Raw genomic sequence first — 26,931 nt, 5'->3', positions numbered from 1 at the left:
AAGTATTGTAGTATAGCTATGGAGGCTAGTGTCACCTGTAGTGGAGTCTAGCAGGGGAGGCTAGTGCCACAAACTGTGATGTAGTCTGTAAAGCTGATGCCACCAGTTATAGAGTATATACAGAAAGACTGGTGGTTTCAGTAGTGTAGCATTGTGTCAGGGAGTGCCAAATCAACAGAATTATGGAGTGTAGTTGTGTAATGACCTTCCCATTAGAACTGGACAGATATGTTTCTAAGTGGTAACAGAGTGTGAATTACGATCTGGAATGGCTGAGTGTGGCAGCCATGTTTCTCTACATATGTTTACTTAACCTCAGTTGCACCCCTCCACCTGGACTCCAGTTATAGATTGGGTTTGATATCTACCTCCCATGTCGGGGATAAAGGTGCATGACCAGGCCTGGTATTGTACTGGTTTAAGAGGTCACATGTATGACCAGACTTATGAAGACTTCAATTGTAGCTGTGGGTGGTGCAATTGTTATCTAATCATCTCTCCATATTTAAATTATTAAAGTGACCTTACAGTGTTGTAAACAATAAAGGGTTGCTTGGATCATAATGCTCAAATTATTCTTGATACACTGGTAGTTTTTTGCATTTTGTAAGTATCTAGGCATGATTATTTAAGTCTGTCAGGTTGTAGGTATGATCTGTCGAGTTGTAGGTGTGATCTCTCAAGCTTTGAGTATGATCTGTGTGTTGAGTTGTAGGTTTGTTCTCTCAAGCTTTGAGTATGATCTGTGTCAGGCTGTAGGTTTGTTCTCTCAAACTTTGAGTATGATCTGTCAGTTGTAGGTTTGTTCTCTCAAACTTTGAGTATGATCTGTGTCGGGTTGTAGGTATGATCTGTGTCGGGTTGTAGGTTTGTTCTCTCAAGCTTTGAGTATGATCTGTGTTGGGTTGTAGGTTTGTTCTCTCAAGCTTTGAGTATGATCTGTGTCGGGTTGTAGGTTAGTTCTCTCAAACTTTGAGTATGATCTGTGTCGGGTTGTAGGTTTGTTCTCTCAAACTTTGAGTATGATCTGTGTCGGGTTGTAGGTTTGTTCTCTCAAGCTTTGAGTATGATCTGTGTCGGGTTGTAGGTATGATCTGTGTCGGGTTGTAGGTATGATCTGTGTTGGGTTGTAGGTATGATCTGTGTCGGGTTGTAGGTTTGTTCTCTCAAGCTTTGAGTATGATCTGTGTCGGGTTGTAGGTATGATCTGTGTCGGGTTGTAGGTTTGTTCTCTCAAACTTTGAGTATGATCTGTGTCGGGTTGTAGGTTTGTTCTCTCAAGCTTTGAGTATGATCTGTGTCGGGTTGTAGGTATGATCTGTGTTGGGTTGTAGGTTTGTTCTCTCAAACTTTGAGTATGATCTGTGTCGGGTTGTAGGTATGATCTGTGTTGGGTTGTAGGTTTGTTCTCTCAAGCTTTGAGTATGATCTGTGTTGGGTTGTAGGTTAGTTCTCTCAAGCTTTGAGTATGATCTGTGTGTTGAGTTGTAGGTTTGTTCTCTCAAGCTTTGAGTATGATCTGTGTTGGGTTGTAGGTTTGTTCTCTCAAGCTTTGAGTATGATCTCTGTTGGGTTGTAGGTTTGTTCTCTCAAGTTTTGAGTATGATCTGTGTCGGGTTGTAGGTTAGTTCTCTCAAACTTTGAGTATGATCTGTGTCAGGCTGTAGGTTTGTTCTCTCAAACTTTGAGTATGATCTGTGTCAGGCTGTAGGTTTGTTCTCTCAAACTTTGAGTATGATCTGTGTCGGGTTGTAGGTATGATCTGTGTTGGGTTGTAGGTTTGTTCTCTCAAGCTTTGAGTATGATCTCTGTTGGGTTGTAGGTTAGTTCTCTCAAGCTTTGAGTATGATCTGTGTTGGGTTGTAAGTTTGTTCTCTCAAGCTTTGAGTATGATCTCTGTTGGGTTGTAGGTTTGTTCTCTCAAGCTTTGAGTATGATCTGTGTCGGGTTGTAGGTTTGTTCTCTCAAACTTTGAGTATGATCTGTGTCGGGTTGTAGGTTTATGCTCTCAAACTTTGAGTATGATCTGTGTTGGGTTGTAGGTTAGTTCTCTCAAGCTTTGAGTATGATCTGTGTTGGGTTGTAGGTTAGTTCTCTCAAGCTTTGAGTATGATCTGTGTCAGGCTGTAGGTTTGTTCTCTCAAGCTTTGAGTATGATCTGTGTCGGGTTGTAGGTTTGTTCTCTCAAGCTTTGAGTATGATCTGTGTCGGGCTGTAGGTTTGTTCTCTCAAGCTTTGAGTATGATCTGTGTCGGGTTGTAGGTTTATGCTCTCAAACTTTGAGTATGATCTGTGTTGGGTTGTAGGTTAGTTCTCTCAAGCTTTGAGTATGATCTGTGTCGGGTTGTAGGTTTGTTCTCTCAAGCTTTGAGTATGATCTGTGTCGGGTTGTAGGTATGATCTGTGTTGGGTTGTAGGTTTGTTCTCTCAAGCTTTGAGTATGATCTGTGTTGGGTTGTAGGTTTGTTCTCTCAAGCTTTGAGTATGATCTGTGTCGGGTTGTAGGTATGATCTGTGTTGGGTTGTAGGTTTGTTCTCTCAAGCTTTGAGTATGATCTGTGTTGGGTTGTAGGTTTGTTCTCTCAAGCTTTGAGTATGATCTGTGTTGGGTTGTAGGTTTGTTCTCTCAAGCTTTGAGTATGATCTGTGTTGGGTTGTAGGTTTGTTCTCTCAAGCTTTGAGTATGATCTGTGTCGGGTTGTAGGTAGTTCTTTCAAACTTTGAGTATGATCTGTGTCGGGTTGTAGGTAGTTCTTTCAAGCTTTGAGTATGATCTGTGTGTTGAGTTGTAGGTTTGTTCTCTCAAGCTTTGAGTATGATCTGTGTCGGGTTGTAGGTAGTTCTTTCAAACTTTGAGTATGATCTGTGTCGGGTTGTAGGTTTGTTCTCTCAAGCTTTGAGTATGATCTGTGTCGGGTTGTAGGTTAGTTCTCTCAAGCTTTGAGTATGATCTGTGTCGGGTTGTAGGTTTGTTCTCTCAAGCTTTGAGTATGATCTGTGTTGGGTTGTAGGTTTGTTCTCTCAAGCTTTGAGTATGATCTGTGTCGGGTTGTAGGTTTGTTCTCTCAAGCTTTGAGTATGATCTGTGTCGGGTTGTAGGTTAGTTCTCTCAAGCTTTGAGTATGATCTGTGTCGGGTTGTAGGTTTGTTCTCTCAAGCTTTGAGTATGATCTGTGTCGGGTTGTAGGTTTGTTCTCTCAAGCTTTGAGTATGATCTGTGTCGGGTTGTAGGTTTGTTCTCTCAAGCTTTGAGTATGATCTGTGTCGGGTTGTAGGTTTGTTCTCTCAAGCTTTGAGTATGATCTGTGTCGGGTTGTAGGTTAGTTCTCTCAAGCTTTGAGTATGATCTGTGTGTTGAGTTGTAGGTTTATTCTCTAAAGCTTTGAGTATGATCTGTGTGTTGAGTTGTAGGTTTGTTCTCTCAAGCTTTGAGTATGATCTGTGTGTTGAGTTGTAGGTTTATTCTCTAAAGCTTTGAGTATGATCTGTGTGTTGAGTTGTAGGTTTGTTCTCTCAAGCTTTGAGTATGATCTGTGTGTTGAGTTGTAGGTTTGTTCTCTCAAGCTTTGAGTATGATCTGTGTGTTGAGTTGTAGGTTTGTTCTCTCAAGCTTTGAGTATGATCTGTGTGTTGAGTTGTAGGTTTGTTCTCTCAAACTTTCAGCATGATCTGTGAGGTTGTAGGTTTATGCTGTCAAGTTTTGAGTATGATCTGTGTGTTGAGTTGTAGGTTTGTTCTCTCAAGCTTTGAGTATGATCTGTGTTGGGTTGTAGGTTTGTTCTCTCAAACTTTGAGTATGATCTGTGTGTTGGGTTGTAGGTTTGTTCACTCAAGTTTTAAGTATGATCTGATCTCTATGTAATTCGTCAGATTTTATTGTTGATATCTCAGGTTTTAGGCTAATGTATCATTGTCAGCTTACAGGTATTATCAGCAGGTATTCAGTATATTTAGTATTTGATTCTAGACGTAATCTTAATTTTTGTATGATTTTAACTTTAATCAGTCAGGTGATTGAACCCATTGCTGGTGAAGTTGGAAGGGAGAATTTGTAATATAGGTACAGTTGTAGGCTTTTATTTATATGGTGTATATTGGTGCCTGGGCTTGATTTTCCCTTCCTTCATTATGACATACCAGAGACAAAAAGGTATTTAGCATTAATGGGCAGTGATTAGTGAGGTTGATGGGTGTACTATGTAGGCCTACCCACCTGTCTGCTGACATTAGAGGTAATGTGTCTGTACATAACACATCCTTCCGCATCTTACTTATCTGTAACGACAGATCTCATGTTCTCTTTAACTTTCTACTTTGATATTGTCCTTTTTTTAATCCTTTTACCATCCCTGTCGTTGACAAATGTTCTTTTCATGTTTTTGTATTACACCCAGTCATTAAACTGCTCTTTCCTCTTTAATCATTTGACCTACTACCACTTTACATCAGCATTGCCGGACATTATAATATTTGACCTCTTTCTTTCCATATTGACCCCATTTCACCCTGTAAACACTTAAACCTTATACATTCTAGTGAAGAGTGGGAGGGGGGAGATGGAGTGGGAGGGATAGAAAATGTAACAAGGCTAATCAACTGGAACAATATGCCAGTGTTATGACAAGTTCTACTGTATGTTATGGTGGGGCCAGTGGTATCCAAAGAGGCTGGCCATATGGATAGGTACTCTTGTGTTAGCCCTGGCAGTTTACACACTCCGTCTTCCACAATTTATAGCTTTTCCTGGTCTCCGTGATTGTATTGCCTACAGTTGTATTTGTTGTGAGAAAATTGTTGTGACATTCAGGCATTAAATCCCACAAGTTAATGGTAATTTGCAAACTTGATAGAAAGTACACCCATTTAATGCATCATGAATTTTAAGGCAATCCTGGCCGTTCAAAGCTACAGAATTCTTCTGAAGATTTAAAGAGCCCACAACAATGCAATCTTAATTGAAAGAAAGTTCAGAGAAGATACAGATTAGTAAGTTTGCATTATTTACAACAGTTTCAGTAGGCTTGGCCGTAAAGTTGGCAGGAGGTGTAAGCTGAGGTTGTGTTGGTATGCAATGTAATGTATTTACCAGTTTTGAATTAGTTGTGAGCGTAGGTCTGACAGTAGGTGGATATTTCTCTGTGCTCCACATGTGAACTGTGGAAGATTGATGTTTGGACGCGTAATGAAATGTTACACCTCAGCATTTGAAGTTGCATCATGTTTTTTATATGAATTGATGATATCTTGTTGGTAATGGAAATCATATCAAAAACATGGAATCATGTACCAAGCAGAGATCGCTATCCAGTGTTACCACGCCAACCTTAGACAATCCTCACTAAAATCAGTCTGTCAAATCCAGACAGAAATGTTTAAGAAAATCTGAATGAGGACCCTGGTACAGAAGAGAGATTTGAAATAATGTAGTGTTAAGTCGTATGGTAGTGGGCAATTTCTAGCATTCATCATTGATGAAGTGTGTACTGTATGGGAGGGTGCAATGTGCCGTGTAACACTACTTGGCTGCCTGTGCTCCGTTTGCTGATAAGTACAGCTGAGGTGTAAACAGGATAGATCGGCTGATTTAACACTCAAGCGGACATTTTTTATGTCTGTTATCGTAGTTTGGTTAATTACAGGTAGTTTGATTGTGTAATAAAGGGCAGGATTTGATCAGTGATGGAGGTACAGAGATGTGCTTGATGATGACATTTTGATTGTTGTCTTCACTGATAAGACATTCTTGGAGTACACAAGTTGTCCAAACCTCAGAGCCAGCACTGATGTCTTTATTTTATGCTCTTATATGCCTGACATTCAACTAAATGTTTGATTTCTGATCAGACGTGAAAAGGCATTGGTTCACTTGCCTGATCACAAGACTTTTCCGTGGATACTGTGTGTTCTTCCACTAGTAAACACTCTCAGCACACTTCCATCCGGGCTAACAACTATGATTGATATAATTTGATGAAACTTGTATAATTGCTGTAAAGTAAATAAAAGTTTTAGTTTTAAGTTAATATCATGATTACTTCCGTCTCCATTTCTCTCCATCTAGAGTGCTTTCTTGGGATTGACATTCAGGTCTCAATGTCAAAGGTCAAGGCCATTATTATCAGAAGTAGAAAAAAGGTTGGTTTCCACACAATATTGTGATTTCTTTTAGATTAGTTCCAGTAAAACTGTATGCACTTCTTATCACTTCTTTAACATGTATTACAAGACTGATTTTGTCGTGGGCATTGTGATATGAGGGAATAGTGATTAGTAATACATATTTAGGTAACCTGAGACAAAGTCTCATGGGGGAATTATCGTGATTGCCATTTGGCTGGTGTCTTGTATCATCCATCGTCAACAATTTACTTTTTCAACATCTTCTGGAGAAACTCTGAACCAATGAAATTTTCCATCCATAGTTAAGGCAAAACAAAATTTTGAATCATATGGTCCCCACTCTCCAGGGGCATGAAGGGTGAGGGTAAAAAGGTTCAAAGTTCAAAATTTCAAAAGTCACTACAACTGTACAGCTCCCCACACACTCACCACATCTGTACAGCTCCTCACACACTCACCACAACTGTACAGCTCCCCACACACTCACAACATCTGTACGGATCCCCACACACTCACAACATCTGTACAGATCCCTACTAAGTCACTACAACTGTACAGCTCCGAACAGTCATCACAACTCTAGAACTCTTTACAGATACAATCTGCTCCCTATATCTCATCTCCGCATTCTGATCATCAATAATCCTATGATATAGGCCACAGGAACTAAGACCAGGTGGTGACACAAGAAAGGTAGCCAGAGGTCCTGATGACTCACTTTTCAGACAACTTTATAGCTCCTAATAGCAATGTACTGTGAAAGAAGTGCGCCAGAGTGCCCAAACATTCCATGTGCTTCTCTTCCTACTCCTGTTCATTGTTGATTATGACGTTCAGGAAACTTGATCAGGACAGTCCTGTCAGGTCCAGAAAAGAGATGGCAGGTGTATGTAAGGCAGGTGAGGGTCCTGATCATTGTTGGGTGGTCCCACTAGTGAAGGTTCTTGTCTGAGTTCTGAGGATGGCTCCTGCAGTAAAGGTTTGAAGGTACCTGCTTGAAAAAATGCCAGTTTTACAAACTTGAAATCCCATGAGGATGTCGTACTTTCAAAGCCAATTTGTGTGATTGGGTATGTTGCTTAGTTTTAAATTGTAATTTGGTGTTCTTGTATTAAATGGTTGTGGTCCTATATTAAATGGTTCTGGCAGGAACACTGTTATTTAACAAGTCCATTATACAAGCACATGGCTGTAGTGTGTAGATTTCCAGTAAGTACATTTGCCAGCTCTGGTTTGAATGCTGTAGATATTTTTCTCACATGACTGGTTTGAACATGAAGGTTGCTACTTGTGGTATGAAGGTTTCAAGGATCACATGTTTTCAGGGTGAAGAATGCATGTCATGGTGGAGTTAGGTGATTCAGGTGTCAACACAATACAGTAACACAAATCTCTTCATTAGTATATCTGTGTTATTGTATTTCAGTGTATCTCTACTACAGAAAGTTCATACTCCATAGTCAGACATAGATTATCTTAAACACAGTACCTTTACCACCTTAAAAGATTACCTAACCTTAAATGTACACCACTTATACCACGCTATCTTACCCTCCCACCCCCTGAAGTACACAATAGACACTCTTGATATGTTACCTTCCACTTCTCAGGAAAAACAGATACCATATGTTACCTTACCCTTCCTGGTATACCAAAGATACCTTAATATGTTACCCTCCACTCTTCAGTACTCCACATGCACCCAGATATGTTACCCTTCAATCCCTAGTACAACAAATATACCCTGATTTGTTACCCTCCTTGACCCAATACACCACAGATACCCTAATATGTTACCCTTATCTCACCAGTACACCACAGACACCCTTATATACTACCTTTCTCTCTTCAGTACACCAGAGATACCCTGATATGTTACCCTTCGCTCTCCAGTACACAACAGATACCCTTATATGTTACCCTTCTCTCACCAGTACACCACAGACACTTTGATATGTTACCCTTCTCTCATCAGTACACAACAGATACCCTTATATGTTACCCTTCTCTCACCAGTACACCACAGACACTTTGATATGTTACCCTTCTCTCATCAGTACACCACAGACACCCTGATATGTTACCCTTCTTTCATCAAAACACCACAGACACCCTGATATGTTACCCTTCTCTCGTAGTACACCACAGACACCCTGATATGTTACCCTTCTCTCATCAAAACACCACAGACACTTTGATATGTTACCCTTCTCTCATCAGTACACCACAAATACCCTTATATGTTACCCTTCTCTAACCAGTACACCGCAGACACTTTGATATGTTACCCTTCTCTCACCAGTACACCACAGACACCCTGATATGTTACTCTTCTCTCTCCAGTACACCACAGACACTTTGATATGTTACCCTTCTCTCATCAGTACACAACAGATACCCTTATATGTTACCCTTCTCTCACCAGTACACCACAGACACCCTGATATGTTACCCTTCTCTCACCAGTACACCACAGACACCCTGATATGTTACCCTTCTCTCACCAGTACACCACAGACACCCTGATATGTTACCCTTCTCTCACCAGTACACCACAGATACCCTTATATGTTACCCTTCTCTCACCAGTACACCACAGACACTTTGATATGTTACCCTTCTCTCACCAGTACACCACAGACACCCTGATATGTTACCCTTCTCTCATCAGTACACCACAGATACCCTTATATGTTACCCTTCTCTCACCAGTACACCACAGACACTTTGATATGTTACCCTATCATTCCTTTAAACAGATTTTCAAAATCATGTTTCTGCTTCTAGCATTTCACAGTTTTCCCTATTTCAAACTACCTGGAGCATGAAATTGGCCTGTGCTCTTTGTATTAATGTTGGCAAACATTCCCAGGATGGGATTGACATGTAAATGCATTTCCACTGTTATATGATATTGTGGTTAAATGTCCTTATGCAAATTTGTCAGGGTATATATATGTGAATGTCATTGACTCTTGTTGTTCACTAGCTGATGATAATGCTTTGTAATCACAAGTTGTGTCAGGGGACCTGTGTGCTGTAAGTCTCACATACACTCGCACTACTTGTCTTTGATTGGGGTGACTACACAGTTTGGACACATTCCAGAAAGATTTTGTTCTTGAGAACCAAATTATAAATTGAAATATTGTAATTTACAGAAATGTAAAGAGTAACGTGGATCTTTCAAACTGCATTACGAACTGTTAAAATGCTATCTTGTCCCCATATAATGCCAAAAGTCTTAGATATCTGTGTTTGTGCAAGCAAGATTAAAAATCTACTCTCAGAATTTATGGTCTTCATCACATCAACAGAGCAGCGAGTCCAGACTACAAGTCCATGTTTAAACAACATATTTTATGTACAATCACTTCTCATTAGCCATTCTTTAAGCTCTGTTATCTGGGCAGTTTCGGTGCATTCAACTCTATTTTGTTGTGTGTCTTTCATCCCAACCCAGTATTCCTACTCTACTTCCTCACAAACCAGCACTGCCATTCATCTCAGTGTCCTGTATGTCTGATATGCCCTAACAAATGTGCAAAGCATTGGCTAATTATGATAAAGTGGACGTCTGGTGCCATGAACATCTCAGTGAAGTTAGAGATGGCAGTCACCTGTTGTAAGCATTAATGGTGATTTTGACTGAGAACATGTACAAAAACTATATTCTTCAATAAAAATGTTTATTTAAAAAACAAAAATGCTTCTTAATCTGTTTGAAGCTCTTTGATAAGAAATTTATTATTGGCTGTGAATGGTAAACTCTGATAATGTCTTAAACATATAGGAATGAACCGCCCCACTTAGATTACAAATACTAGCTTTACCCTACCACTGGAAAATAACTTATTCATCAGCAGTTTTGTCATATCAACTTAAAAATTTCTGTAGGATTGTAACTTCTGAATTTCCTCAATAATTAATGGTAAATTCAGATATTTCAATATATCATCATGTCAGAATTGAAAATTATCTCGTGAAAATATGAATTGTTGATATCATACTCGTTATATGGGTAGAGTGTTTACTGTAGTTACCAAGCAGTAAGTGGACGCTAGCTAATGAACACTCCCTATCTATCATAGATTTAGATGAAGTTCTAGCAAATGTTATACCAGCTGCTGGTATTGTTCTGTAATATACCTCCCTGATTTGAGACATATGTCAGGTGTTGACCTCCTGCCTTAATGTGTGAGAGACATATATGGATACTGGAGTGATTTTATTGTCTCTACCCTTGTTTTCTCTTTGAGAACTTGGCATTTCCTGAATGTGACATTGCAGAGTGATGGACGAAGCCATTTCAAGAGAAGTAAATTGGAAAGTATGACCTACAAATTGGCTTTGGTGAAAGTATTGGTTAGCAGAAATGTTTTGTCATACATGTTTCTTTTTAAAGAGAAAATTTTGAAATTAGGGATCAGTCACATACATTTGTATATAGAGTCTGTATTTTATATGTTTTGGTTATTGAATGTTATAGTACAAGGCTGTCAAATAGCCTGTGGGATATTTAGTAAAGAACTGTTTGTGTTAGGAGTTTTGAGATAGTCTGTGGGATGTAAGTGTAGGGAGCTGTGAGATAGTCTGTAGGATGTTAGTGTAGGGAGCTGTGAGATAGTCTGTAGGATGTTAGTGTAGGGAGCTGTGAGATAGTCTGTAGGATGTTAGTGTAGGGAGTTTTGAGAGTGTCTGTAGGGTGTTAGTGTAGGGAGCTGTGAGATAGTCTGAAGGGTGTTAGTGTAGGGAGCTGTGAGATAGTCTGTAGGATGTTAGTGTAGGGAGCTGTGAGATAGTCTGTAGGATGTTAGTGTAGGGAGTTTTGAGATTGTCTGTAGGATGTTAGTGTAGGGAACTGTGAGATAGTCTGTAGGACGTTAGTGTAGGGAGCTGTGAGAGAGTCTGTAGGATGTTAGTGTAGGGAGCTGTGAGAGTGTCTGTAGGATGTTAGTGTAGAGAGCTGTGAGATAGTCTGTAGGATGTTAGTGTAGGGAGTTTTGAGATTGTCTGTAGAGAGTGTTAGTGTAGGGAGCTGTGAGATAGTCTGTAGGATGTTAGTGTAGAGAGCTGTGAGATAGTCTGTAGGATGTTAGTGTAGGGTGCTGTGAGATAGTCTGTAGGATGTTAGTGTAGGGAGCTGTGAGAGAGTCTGTAGGATGTTAGTGTAGGGAGCTGTGAGAGTGTCTGTAGGATGTTAGTGTAGAGAGCTGTGAGATAGTCTGTAGGATGTTAGTGTAGGGAGTTTTGAGAGTGTCTGTAGGGTGTTAGTGTAGGGAGCTGTGAGATAGTCTGAAGGGTGTTAGTGTAGGGAGCTGTGAGATAGTCTGTAGGATGTTAGTGTAGGGAGCTGTGAGATAGTCTGTAGGATGTTAGTGTAGGGAGCTGTGAGATAGTCTGTAGGATGTTAGTGTAGGGAGCTGTGAGATAATCTGTAGGATGTTAGTGTAGGGAGCTGTCAGATAGTTATTGAATTGTAAAAGTATGGACCTTGGACATGTTTTCCTCTGCTATCATAAAAAGATGGCTGGTCATAAACTGGTCATCATTTGTCACTCCTAACTAGACCACTAGAGGGGGCTATCAGCTGCTAATGAGGCAGGTAAGGAGCCTGCTGACCAAAGGCCATCAAACAGATTTATGTTTAGTAGATTGCTGGATTCAGCTGAAACTGACCATTGTCCTGGAGGCCTGCCAGAATACCACTCGGTCTGAGGCTGGTCAGATGAGGCCAATAACTATCAATGCAAAGTTGTAAAGTTTAGGAAAGAACATGTCCAGTTTCAATGGTTGGTGTTGTGCTATCTTGAGGTCTGGAACCAGAAACTCAGATGTCTTAAGTTATCAGTCATCCTGATGATATTTCCAGCTGTTTAACTTGTCTGCACGGTAATTTGTTTGGTCATTGTTCATGCCTCATTTCATTTGACTTATGATTATTAGGTTTACCTGAACTGAGAACTTTGGACTTTAAAAGTATTGGTAAATCAGTTTGTTGTGAATTAAAAGACATGTCAAACCTATCCCCTGAGCCCTTACACTACACACATTTTATGTGGTCTCATTTTAACTTAACTTTAAAATACATTGTATATATAATTTCCTGGTGAATAAAGGTAGAATGCCTATCTTCTGTTTCAGAAAAGGGAACAGTCAGGGATAGTTGTTAGTAAAGGGAACATACAGATATGGTTGTTAGTAAAGGGAACATACAGATATGGTTGTTAGTGAAGGGAACATACAGGGATAGTTGTTAGAAAAAGGGAACATACAGGGATAGTTGTTAGTAAAGGGAACATACAGATATGGTTGTTAGTAAAGGGAACATACAGGGATAGTTGTTAGTAAAGGGAACATACAGATATGGTTGTTAGTGAAGGGAACATACAGGGATAGTTGTTAGTGAAGGGAACATACAGGGATAGTTGTTAGTAAAGGGAACATACAGATATGGTTGTTAGTAAAGGGAAAATACAGATATGGTTGTTAGTGAAGGGAACATACAGGGATAGTTGTTAGTGAAGGGAACATACAGGGATAGTTGTTAGTAAAGGGAACATACAGATATGGTTGTTAGTGAAGGGAACATACAGGGATAGTTGTTAGTAAAGGGAACATACAGATATGGTTGTTAGTGAAGGGAACATACAGGGATAGTTGTTATAGTTGTTAGTAAAGGGAACATACAGATATGGTTGTTATAGTTGTTGTTAGTAAAGGGAACATACAGGGATAGTTGTTAGTAAAGGGAACATACAGGGATAGTTGTTAGTAAAGGGAACATACAGGGATAGTTGTTAGTAAAGGGAACATACAGATATGGTTGTTAGTAAAGGGAACATACAGGGATAGTTGTTAGTAAAGGGAACATACAGATATGGTTGTTAGTGAAGGGAACATACAGATATGGTTGTTAGTAAAGGGAACATACAGATATGGTTGTTAGTGAAGGGAACATACAGGGATAGTTGTTAGTGAATGGAACATACATGGATAGTTGTTAGTGAAGGGAACATACAGATATGGTTGTTAGTAAAGGGAACATACAGATATGGTTGTTAGTGAAGGGAACATACAGGGATAGTTGTTAGTAAGGGGAACATACAAGGATAGTTGTTAGTAAAGGGAACATACAGGGATAGTTGTTAGTAAAGGGAACATACAGGGATAGTTGTTAGTAAAGGGAACATACAGATATGGTTGTTAGTAAAGGGAACATACAGGGATAGTTGTTAGTAAAGGGAACATACAGGGATAGTTGTTAGTAAAGGGAACATACAGGGATAGTTGTTAGTAAAGGGAACATACATATATGGTTGTTAGTGAAGGGAACATACCGATATGGTTGTTAGTGAAGGGAACATACAGATATGGTTGTTAGTGAAGGGAACATACAGATATGGTTGTTAGTGAAGGGAACATACAGGGATTGTTTTTAGTAAAGGGAACATACATATATGGTTGTTAATAAAGGGAACATACAGGGATATGGTTGTTAGTGAAGGGAACATACAGATATGGTTGTTAGTGAAGGGAACATACAGATATGGTTGTTAGTGAAGGGAACATACAGATATGGTTGTTAGTGAAGGGAACATACAGGGATAGTTGTTAGTGAAGGGAACATACAGATATGGTTGTTAGTGAAGAAAACATACAGAGAGAACACACCTCCCAGTTTCTTAGGGAGCATGTCTCCTAGGTATTCAACAGAACATATCTCTGACTCTCTTTTCTGATAAGAACAGTCGTAATTGTCTGTTGGACAAAGAGAACACATCACTATAAAATGGTTACTTAAGAAAATAAGTCCTTCTTTGGTTATTCACTAAATAGAACACAGCCCTATCATCTGATTGCTATAGAGATGATCACTATCTCTAAGTAAAATCAAGGGATGTGACTGTATCCCCTTAAACTACATTTAACACACATCCATCACTTTTTGAATGGAATACAAGATACAAGAAGTTTTTTGTCATACGCACATCCTGTGAAAATCTGGCTCTGAAGAGCTATTCACTGTTATGAAAAAACAGAAATCTCTACTTGGTGACTAAACAGAATTTACTTTAATTTTTAGCTCACACCTGGCTTGAAGGACCATGTGAGGTTTTGCAATGCTGTTGTTTGTCATCTGTCTGTCTGGTTGGCTTCAACTTTTCCATTAAAACGACTTCTTCTTAACCAACAGACCAAATGTTGTGTTATTTGGCTTTTGTGTTCCTTTGATGAAGCTCAACAAAGATTGCACATAGAAATGACCTTGACCCATATTCAAGATTATAGAGGTCAAATTTTTAATATCTTTAAACAACTTCTTCTAACTAACCTTATATCTAACTCACCTAAAAAGATTATAAAGAAATCTTTTCTTGGTTACCTGAAGGGAACACCTAGCAGTGTCCTGATTGCTTAAGTGAACACATCTGTATCCTTTTTTACTTGAAGGAAATACAGCTGTGTCCTGACTGCTAAAGGGAATATCTTCATTTCCTAGTTACCTGAAGAAAATACCCAGGTGTTCCTGACTGTTACTGGGAACATGTCTGTTCCCTGGTACCTGAAGGAAGCACCCAGCTGTGTCCTGATTTCTGTAGGAAACATTTCTGTTTCCTGGCACATACTTGTTACATGTGTATTATGTAATATTGCATTTTTTTTGTTACCTACATGAACAACAGAATTTCTGATTCTGCTGACAAAAAAAAAACAGCTTTTTGAAAAATGAGTATTTGGGTTATTTTTTTTTCTGATATTGGCCATGCCTTCTGTGTTTTGTTTAGAGTTGGAAAATACCTATTAGACATTGCTTTGAAGTTACACCACACTATGCTGCAGGAATTTTACATTGTAGTTATTCAGAAAGAGAATCAGGAGCTAATGGGAGAAAAATCTAGAATATTTCCAGTTTATTTTTAGAATGATTCTTTCTTTGAAATCTGCTTACTTTTTGTGTATATGCATTGTGTGGAATTATATGATTTTTTCCTTTGAATCTTACCATTGATGTTACAGACAACAGCAAAGGGATCGATGGTTAGTATTCCAATATACAACAAAATAATAGAGAGAAATAAGGTTCTGTAGTAAAATACTGTTCATAACAAATGGCTTAATCAACGATGATTTAAACACAAATAGATACACACAGGAGAGCTTTCTTTAACAAGTTCAGCTATGTGTGTCAGGTTCATGAGCTGTCTGTGCCAAGTTCATCAGCAATCAGTTTCAGGTTCATGAGCTATGTGTCAAGTTTATGACCAGTCTGTATCATGTTCATCAGCTGTCTGTGTCAAGTTCATCAGCTGTCTTTGTCATGTCATGTTCATCAGTCTTCAGTTTCAGGTGTCAAGTTCATCAGTCTTCAGTTTCAGGTGTCAAGTTCATCAGCTTCTATGTCATTTTCATGAGGTATCTGTGTCTAGTTCTTGAACTACCTGTGGCCAGTTCATTAGCTGTCTGTGTCACGTTCATGATGTATCTGTGTCCCTTCATGATGTATCTGTGTCCACTTCATGATGTATCTGTGTCCACTTCATGATGTATCTGTGTCCACTTCATGATGTATCTGTGTCCACTTCATGATGTATCTGTGTCCACTTCATGATGTATCTGTGTCCACTTCATGATGTATCTGTGTCCCTTTATGATGTATCTTTGTCTACTTTATGATGTATCTGTGTCCACTTCATGATGTATCTGTGTCCACTTCATGATGTATCTGTGTCCACTTCATGATGTATCTGTGTCCACTTCATGATGTATCTGTGTCCACTTCATGAAATATCTGTGTCCACTTCATGATGTATCTGTGTCCACTTCATGATGTATCTGTGTCCTCTTCATGATGTATCTGTGTCCACTTCATGATGTATCTGTGTCCACTTCATGATGTATCTGTGTCCACTTCATGATGTATCTGTGTCCACTTCATGAAATATCTATGTCCACTTCATGAAGTATCTGTGTCCACTTTATGATGTATCTGTGTCCACTTCATGATGTATCTGTGTCCACTTTATGATGTATCTGTGTCCACTTCATGATGTATCTGTGTCCACTTCATGATGTATCTGTGTCCACTTCATGAAGTATCTGTGTCTACTTTATGATGTATCTGTGTCCACTTCATGATGTATCTTTGTCCACTTTATGAGTTGTTTGTGTCTAGTTTATGAACTAGCTGTTGTTCATTCTTTAAATATCTGTGTCAAATTCTAAACACTTTATATATTGTTGAGAGTGTAAATATAAAATGTATTATGCAGAGACAGAAAGATTTTTGTGGTACATGGTATGGTGAGATATTATTGTGTGTGAATTAAGTAAGGATGTGTATTGTAAAATGGTGTTCTGTTGACAGTCTCCAGTGTTACAGTAAAACTCTGCCTTATCAGATAACTTGCCTCACCACACACTCAATTGTTTTTAAACTTTGTATCGCACATTACATTGACAGTGTTTAAGCAAATATTTCATTCATAACAGCAGGAAAGAGATGATGAATTAATGTGTGTTTCCAAACTTTATGATAGACAGTGTTTAGCCTCAAGTAATTGGGTAAACCACCAGCTAATTTGTATGGCTGGATCACTTTCATATCTGTCAATCACACACCTAGCTCCAGCACACAGCCTCCTGAGGTTAACCATAACAGCACTATCCTAAGTGCTGTTTCACAATATGGTTGAATCATGGGATGGGAAGTTTCAATGTAAATAACTTTTTCTCCTGGCAACTTTATAGTACACATCATTTTAGTATCTAGTGGCACCATTCAGTATCAAGAGACAGCCTTATAGTGTCCAGTGACAGCCTTTATGTATCCAGTCACAGCCTTATATTGTCCAGTGACAATCTTAATGTATCCAGTCATAGCCTTATAATGTCCAGTGACAGCCTATATGTATCCAGTCACAGCCTTATAGTGTCCAGTGACAGCCTTAATGTATCCAGTCACAGCCTTATAGTGTCCAGTGACAGCCTATATGTATCCAGTCACAGCCTTATATTGTCCAGTGACAACCTTAATGTATCCAGTCACAGCCTTATATTGTCCAGTGACAACCTTAATGTATCCAGTCACAGCCTTATAGTGTCCAGTGACAGCCTATATGTATCCAGTCACAGTCTTATATTGTCCAGTGACAACCTTAATGTATCCAGGCACAGCCTTATAATGTCCAGTGACAGCCTATATGTATCCAGTCACAGCCTTATAGTGTCCAGGAACAGCCTTTATGTATCCAGTCACAGCCTTATAGTGTCCACAGACAACTTTCATGTATCGAGTCACAGCCTTATAGTGTGCAGTGACAGCCTTAATATATCCAGTCACAGCCTTATAGTGTGCAGTGACAGCCTTAATGTATCCAGTCACAGCCTTATGGTGTCCACTGAAAACCTTAATATATCCAATCATAGCCTTATAGTGTCCAGTGACAACCTTTATGTATCCAGTCACAGCCTTATAGTGACTAGTGACAGCGTAAATGTATCCAGTCACAGCCTTATAGTGTAGTGACCAGTGACAGCCTATATGTATCCAGTGACAGCCTTATAGTGTGCAGTGACAACCTTAATGTATCCAGTCACAGCCTTATAGTGTCCAGTGACAACCTTTATGTATCCAGTCACAGCCTTATGGTGTCCACTGAAAACCTTAATGCATCCAGTCACAGCCTTATAGTGTCCAGTGACAATCTTTATGTATCCAGTCACAGCCTTATAGTGTCCAGTGACAACCTTTATGTATCCAGTCACAGCCTTATAGTGACTAGTGACAACCTTTATGTATCCAGTCACAGCTTTATAGTGACCAATGACAGCCTTATAGTGTGCAGTGACAACCTTTATGTATCCAGTCACAGCTTTATAGTGACCAGTGACAGCCTTATAGTGTGCAGTGACAACCTTAATGTATCCATTCACAGCCTTATAGTGTCCAGTGACAACCTTTATGTATCCAGTCACAGCCTTATAGTGTCCAGTGACAACCTTTATGTATCCAGTCACAGCTTTATAGTGACCAGTGACAGCCTTATAGTGTGCAGTGACAACCTTAATGTATTCATTCACAGCCTTATAGTGTCCAGTCACAGCCTTATAGTGTCCAGAGACAGCCTTATAGTGTGCAGTGACAGCCTTATAGTGTGCAGTGACAGCCTTATAGTGTCCAGTCACAGCCTTATAGTGTCCAGTCACAGCCTTATAGTGTCCAGTCACAGCCTTGTAGTGTCCAGAGACAGCCTTATAGTGTGCAGTGACAGCCTTATAGTGTGTAGTGACAGCCTTATAGTGTCCAGTGACAGCCTTATAGTGTCCAGTCACAGCCTTATAGTGTCCAGAGACAGCCTTATAGTGTCCAAAGACAACCTTATAGTGTGCAGTGACAGCCTTATAGTGTCCACAGACAGCCTTATAGTGTGCAGTGACAGCCTTATAGTGTCCAGTCACAGCCTTATAGTGTGCAGTGACAGCCTTATAGTGTCCAGTCACAGCCTTACAGCCAGCCTTATAGTGTGCAGTGACAGCTTTATAGTGACCAGTGACAGCCTTATAGTGTGCAGTGACAGCCTTATAGTGTACACAGACAGCCTTATAGTGTGCAGTGACAGCCTTATAGTGTCCAGTCACAGCCTTATAGTGTGCAGTGACAGCCTTATAGTGTCCAGTGACAGCCTTATAGTGTCCAGAGACAGCCTAGATTATACTTATTATATCAAGTGACATCTTTATTTTATCCAATGATTTCCTGATTACATCTAATGACATTCTTATTTACTTTATAATGACGACCTTGTTTTATACAACCATGCTGTATCTAATGATAACACATTTACAGATGTCACTGTAAATAAGATGTGAAATCTTAGTAAATGGTTGAAATGTTTATTATCAATATAAACACTTTCTGTATGACATTTTATTGAGGGACTTTGTTTACTTTGTCTATGTAGCATCCAGACACATGCACTGGTATATGTATTGCATTGAAAATAAAATGTATTTCTCAGATATTGTACAAATCTCTTTTGATTGGCTGACTGGAAAAAACAGGTGGTTGTTGGTAAACTGATAGTACCAGGGGAGCTGATAAGGAGAAAGCAGCACACTCTCCAGCAGACAATTTTATAACTCCCTAGTTGTAAAACACTATGAAACCAGATATTTATGTGTCACAATCTTACTGCTGATCCAGTATACCTCAAGATTTATCACATCATTAACTAAAGAGATGAACTTTAAAATGGCTGACAGAGTTATGTAACAGACGTGTAATAGAAACTTGGGTGTAGAAAGGCCAAATACATCAGTCAGTAATATCATAATAAATTTTTGAAATATTTGTCATCACTTGAACCAGAAATATATATATATTATAACTGAAATGATGGATCTCTATCTTTTGTGTGTATACAAGGGGCATAACACTACTGACAGATCTCTATCAGACGTATGTTTTCATAGGCTGTAACACCAGTGATGGATCTCTATACGCAGGGTATAACACCCAGAGATGGATCTCTAAACACAGGGTATAACACTAATGACAGATCTCTATCAGATGTATGTATACCCAGGGTGTAACACCAGTGATGGATCTCTATACACAGGGTATAACACTAATGACAGATCTCTATCAGATGTATGTATACACAGGGTATAACACCAGTGATGGATCTCTATACACAGGGTATAACACCAGTGATGGATCTCTATACACAGGGTATAACACTAATGACAGATCTCTATCAGATGTATGTATAGACAGGGTGTAACACCAGTGATGGATCTCTATACACAGGGTATAACACTAATGACAGATCTCTATCAGATGTATGTATAGACAGGGTGTAACACCAGTGATGGATCTCTATACACAGGGTATAACACTAATGACAGATCTCTATCAGATGTATGTATAGTCAGGGTGTAACACCAGTGATGGATCTCTATACACAGGGTATAACACTAATGACAGATCTCTATCAGATGTATGTATACACAGGGTATAACACCAGTGATGGATCTCTATACACAGGGTATAACACCAGTGATGGATCTCTATACACAGGGTATAACACTAATGACAGATCTCTATCAGATGTATGTATAGACAGGGTGTAACACCAGTGATGGATCTCTATACACAGGGTATAACACTAATGACAGATCTCTATCAGATGTATGTATACACAGGGTATAACACCAGTGATGGATCTCTATACACAGGGTATAACACCAGTGATGGATCTCTAAACACAGGGTGTAACACCAGTGATGGATCTCTATACACAGGGTATAACACCAGTGATGGATCTCTAAACACAGGGTATAACACTAATGACAGATCTCTATCAGATGTATGTATACCCAGGGTGTAACACCAGTGATGGATCTCTATACACAGGGTATAACACTAATGACAGATCTCTATCAGATGTATGTATACCCAGGGTGTAACACCAGTGATTGATCTCTATACACAGGGTATAACACCAGTAATGGATCTCTATACACAGTTTATAACACCAGTGATGGATCTCTATACACAGGGTATAACACTAATGACAGATCTCTATCAGATGTATGTATACACAGGGTATAACACCAGTGATGGATCTCTATACACAGGGTATAACACCAGTGATGGATCTCTATACACAGGGTATAACACTAATGACAGATCTCTATCAGATGTATGTATACACAGGGTATAACACCAGTAATTGATCTTTATACACAGGGTATAACACCAGTGATGGATCCCTATACACAGGGTATAACACCAGTGATGGATCTCTATACACAGGGTATAACACCAGTGATGGATCTCTATACACAGGGTATAACACCAGTGATGGATCTCTATACACAGGGTATAACACCAGTGATGGATCTCTATACACAGGGTATAACACTAATGACAGATCTCTATCAGATGTATGTATACACAGGGTGTACCACCAGTGATGGATCTCTATACACAGGGTATAACACCAGTGATGGATCTCTATATACGGGATATAACACCAGTGATGGATCTCTATACACAGGGTATAACACCAGTGATGGATCTCTATACACAGGGTATAACACCAGTGATGGATCTCTTTACACAGGGTATACCACCAGTAAATGGATCTCTATACACAGGGTATAACACCAGTGATGGATCTCTTTACACAGGGTATAACACTAATGACAGATCTCTATCAGATGGGTGTAAAACCAGTGATGAATCTCTATACACAGGGTATAACACCAGTGATGGATCTCTATACACAGGGTGTAACACCAGTGATGGATCTCTATACACAGGGTATAACACCAGTGATGGATCTCTATACACAGGGTAGAACACCAGTGATTGATCTCTATACACAGGGTATAACACCAGTGACGGATCCCTATACACAAGGTATAACACTAATGACAGATCTCTATCAGATGTATGCATACACAGGGTGTACCACCAGTGATGGATCTCTATACACAGGGTATAACACCAGTGATGGATCTCTATATACAGGATATAACACCAGTGATGGATCTCTATACACAGGGTATAACACCAGTGATGGATCTCTATACACAGGATATAACACCAGTGATGGATCTCTATACACAGGGTATAACACCAGTGATGGATCTCTATACACAGGGTATAACACCAGTGATGGATCTCTATACACAGGCTATAACACTAGTGATGGATCTCTATACACAGGGTATAACACTAGTGATGGATCTCTATACACAGGGTATAACACCAGTGATGGATCTCTATACACAGGGTATAACACTAGTGATGGATCTCTATACACAGGGTATAACACTAGTGATGGATCTCTATACACAGGGTATAACACTAGTGATGGATCTCTATACACAGGGTATAACACCAGTGATGGATCTCTATACACAGGGTATAACACCAGTGATGGATCTCTATACACAGGCTATAACACTAGTGATGGATCTCTATACACAGGGTATAACACTAGTGATGGATCTCTATACACAGGGTATAACACCAGTGATGGATCTCTATACACAGGGTATAACACCAGTGATGGATCTCTATACACAGGCTATAACACTAGTGATGGATCTCTATACACAGGGTATAACACTAGTGATGGATCTCTATACACAGGGTATAACACCAGTACCTCGTAGTATAAACATTTGTTTATATAGGCATGTATTATCAAAATTATTGACCCTCTTGGCCTTTTGGATATTATGTACTGTTGTATATTAGTGTGGAATGCCTTGGTAGGGTCTGCTTCCCTCATTAAGGGGATATTAGACATAAGTGTGTAGGACTAGTCCCAGCAGCCGTCACAGTTTGGATTATCCATACACAACACATGCCTGCTGGGACTGTGATGTCAGAATGGCATAACACACACCAATTCATGATTCTCGTCACTCTCACATTCCTCCTTCATACATCAGCTTTTTATGTTATCAAGATCAAAGATGGCTCATTTACTGTGGCTTCTCAATTGACAAAACAATTGAGGGTTGCCTGTCTCTGGTTGCTGTCATTGTTGCTTCTGCCGTCCATACATCTTTCTTTACACCAGCCAAAACTTGAGAAGACACGAGCACAAAGCTACACTGTAAACAGTGAGAGGAGAGGGATGGAGGACTGCCAAACCAAGTCTGGCGTGTGGCTCACTCAATATGTATTATCCTCTTATTAAAATGAAGTTCCCCTTGCCAATTACAGCAAGTTAATCAGAGGATCAAACAGATCAGAGACACCACACTTCTGTCATTCTTATTAAACTTCATTCCTAGTTTCAAATCACCATCAGTTTGTTGTCAAACACTGCAGCAGATCTCATTGGTTAAGTGTCAAAGAGAGGCTCTCTGGTGATCCCTCTACCAGGTAGAAAGCAGTCTCCCATCATCAATCATCCCAACTCTCAATGGGAAGGGACAAAATAAATTCTCCAGATTTGCTTATAAACAAATGATTTATGTCAAGCATTTTGTTTTTCCTTAAATCATTCCCAAATTTGCTAAGTTTTGTTTTACAAACATTCATTTATTCACAAACAAACAATGGAATATTTCATTTATTCACAAACAAACAATGGAATATTTCATTTATTCACAAACAAACAATGGTATATTTTCACTGTGACTATATCTTAACCATTAGTATAGAGCTGTCGAATCCTTACCTCACTATGGCTATATCTTAACCATTAGTATAGAGCTGTCAAATCCTTACCTCACTATGGCTATATCTTAACCATTAGTATAGAGCTGTCAAAACCTTACCTCATTATGGCTATATCTTAACCATAAGTTTTGTTGAAAATCTGTCCCTGTGCTTTGTGAGAATTTACAGGTGAATGAACTTGAGAAAAATATATTGAAACTTCTTTGCTGATCAAATGGTAAATAATGTAAAATCAGATTATGGAAATTTAGAAAAACTTAATAAAATGGAAAATAAAATCAAAATGTTACACATTGATGGAAAAGATTTAAGAAACAAACTCTTTCGAAAAACTATCTTGAAAACAATTTGTATACTTGTATAAAAATAAGATAATGGATGAAAATGTTGATTACATAGTCCTAATTATACAAGGAACTCTTAAAAGGAACATATGAGATCACAGATCACAGAAGTCAAAATCAGGTGATCGTAAGAAGGAGGCCATGACTGGAATCAATACCAGTATACTGCTATAGTACAGGGGCTCATGGCATCTAACACCTGTCTCAAATACACATCTAAGCTCATTTTAACATATTGCCTCAAAACATCAAAGTTGTGGCTTATTGGGGTCATCAAGTGCACAAACAGGTCATGGGGGTGCAAGGGTACACCTTGACAGTGCTACTACACAAGCTCAGCTTAATATTTCTAATTATAGGTAATACTATCACCACAAAAATAAACTCCTTGATATGTACAAAAAAAAACAAGCTTTTATAAAATTAAACATGCGTAAAAAACGTAGCTGTCATATTCACTTCCTCTAATTATCTTCATAGTTTTGAGGTTTACACTGTCAGTAGAAGACTGGTGTTCTACACGAAGAAAAAACCTGTTACGTTTTCTTAATAATCTTATCAACTCTAATCAGAGATATGTTGATTGTGACTTCACTGTAGATGATGGAGTGGATTATCACTACAGTAAGATATGCTGGATATAATCATCAGAACTGAAGATATACTCACTGACAGAACAACACAAATACTGGGGATATCCCAGCCAAATATAGATATACTCGGGATATCCCAACCAAATATAGATATACTGGGATATCCCAACCAAATATAGATATACTGGGATATCCCAACCAAATATAGATATACTGGGATATCCCAACCAAATATAGATATACTGGGATATCCCAACCAAATATAGATATACTGGGATATCCCAACCAAATATAGATATACTCGGGATATCCCAACCAAATATAGATATACTCGGGATATCCCAACCAAATATAGATATACTGGGATATCCCAACCAAATATAGATATACTCGGGATATCCCAACCAAATATAGATATACTGGGATATCCCAACCAAATATAGATATACTTGGATATCCCTATCATATACAGTTGTAGATATACTGGGATATCCCTACCATATACATTTATAGAAATACTGGGGATACCCCTACCCTATACATTTATAGATATACTTGGGATATCCCTACCCTATACATTTATAGGTATACTGGGCATTTCCCTGCCATATACATTTATAGATATATCAGGGATATCCCTTCCATATACAGTTGTAGATATACTGGGATATCCCTACCATATACATTTATAGATATACTGGAGATATCACTACCCTATACAATTATAGATATACTTGGGATGTCCCTACCCTATACATTTATAGATATACTCGGGATGTCCCTACCCTATACAATTATAGATATACTCGGGATGTCCCTACCCTATACAATTATAGATATACTCGGGATGTCCCTACCCTATACAATTATAGATATACTCGGGATGTCCCTACCCTATACAATTATAGATATACTCGGGATGTCCCTACCCTATACAATTATAGATATACTCGGGATGTCCCTACCCTATACATTTATAGATATACTTGGGATGTCCCTACCCTATACAATTATAGATATACTTGGGATGTCCCTACCCTATACATTTATAGATATACTTGGGATGTCCCTACCCTATACAATTATAGATATACTTGGGATGTCCCTACCCTATACAATTATAGATATACTCGGGACGTCCCTACCCTATACAATTATAGATATACTTGGGACGTCCCTACCCTATACATTTATAGATATACTTGGGATGTCCCTACCCTATACAATTATAGATATACTTGGGATGTCCCTACCCTATACAATTATAGATATACTCGGGATGTCCCTACCCTATACAATTATAGATATACTTGGGATGTCCCTACCCTATACAATTATAGATATACTTGGGATGTCCCTACTGTTGTTGTTTTCATGATATTAATCTTATCCAGAGATATTTTGTTCCAGTTTTAAACCACTTTGTTTAAAACTTGTAGGCTTAATCATCCTGACATGAAACTGCATTTTCCTGATTGGCAATTTGACTTCGCTGTATTTGGAAGAGTTCATGATCATTATTCCTCTCATGATATTAATCTTATCTGGAGATTTCATAAATTTCACTTTGATATGATCCTCAATGTATACCAATATAGGTAAGAGTATTTTTTATTTATAACTTACTTTTGTAAATATCCAGTCTGATAATTCATTTTCTGTTTTTTAGGACAAAAGGGAGAAAAGGGAGATACAGGATTAAGGGTAAGTAAATTATAGAATGTTAGAAGTGACAGTAGGTCTGTACCTGTTATTTTATAATCATAAGGAAACTACCAAATACCAAATATCCAAATATTTGTGAAACTAACTTTATCATTTTCATATTAAAGTTCAAAATACCTTTTTTTTCAAAAATTTTAGAGTTTGTTTAACACAGGAAAAATGCCCATGTTGTTTTCTATCTATACTATTATGGAATTACACAATGTTACTCTATGTGTGATGTGCACAGTATAGGAAAACTCGACAAAATAAGCTCATGCACATCTGTGTGCAAGTTGTGGGGTTCTATCACACATTTGAGCAATTCTATCATGGTTTTAAATTTACAAATGACTGATATATGAGTGCTGAAGAGGGTTTATTTAATTTCTAAATATTTAACAGTACAAATAAGGATATTTCTTAATTAAGCCATAACTCTTTAGGCTCGACATCTGTAAATCTATAATAAAACATCTTTATATTTGATAATTTCCCTGTAATTATGTGTGCATGTTTTGATTATGTCACTGTGATGATGTGTCTCTATGTTTTGATTATGTCACTGTGATGATGTGTCTCTATGTTTTGATTATGTCACTGTGATGATGTGTCTCTATGTTTTGATTATGTCACTGTGATGATGTGTCTCTATGTTTTGATTATGTCACTGTGATGATGTGTCTCTGTATCTAATTATATTGCTGTAATGTTTTACAGGGAGAGAAAGGTGATGATGTGTCTCTATGTTTTGATTATGTCACTGTGATGATGTGTCTCTGTATCTAATTATATTGCTGTAATGTTTTACAGGGAGAGAAAGGTGATGATGTGTCTCTATGTTTTGATTATGTCACTGTGATGATGTGTCTCTGTATCTAATTATATTGCTGTAATGTTTTACAGGGAGAGAAAGGTGATGATGTGTCTCTATGTTTTGATTATGTCACTGTGATGA

At 38.5% G+C, this 26,931-nt stretch overlaps 2 protein-coding genes across 12 annotated transcripts in view; one reads left to right on the top strand and one right to left on the bottom strand.

The window, feature by feature from the left end:
• LOC132543837 (uncharacterized) overlaps positions 1–26,931 on the bottom strand; it is a 187,111-nt gene that overhangs the window by 55,562 nt on the left and 104,618 nt on the right. The window lies entirely within an intron of this gene.
• The window catches only part of LOC132543870 (collagen alpha-1(I) chain-like), a 99,813-nt gene that overhangs the window by 17,899 nt on the left and 54,983 nt on the right, over positions 1–26,931 (top strand). For all 11 annotated transcript variants that reach the window (XM_060207390.1, XM_060207397.1, XM_060207395.1 and 8 more), the window contains exon 3: positions 25,939–25,973. In XM_060207390.1, the coding sequence (XP_060063373.1) occupies positions 25,939–25,973 (35 nt within the window). The remainder of the gene's footprint in view (positions 1–25,938; positions 25,974–26,931) is intronic.

This window comes from Ylistrum balloti, unplaced genomic scaffold, assembly GCF_031769215.1.
Source record: "Ylistrum balloti isolate Yb309-2 unplaced genomic scaffold, AGI_CSIRO_Ybal_v1 Utg369772, whole genome shotgun sequence".
NCBI lineage: Eukaryota > Metazoa > Mollusca > Bivalvia > Pectinida > Pectinidae > Ylistrum > Ylistrum balloti.
The sequence above is the reverse complement of the archived record's forward strand: the minus strand, read 5'-3'. Positions and strand labels throughout refer to the sequence as shown.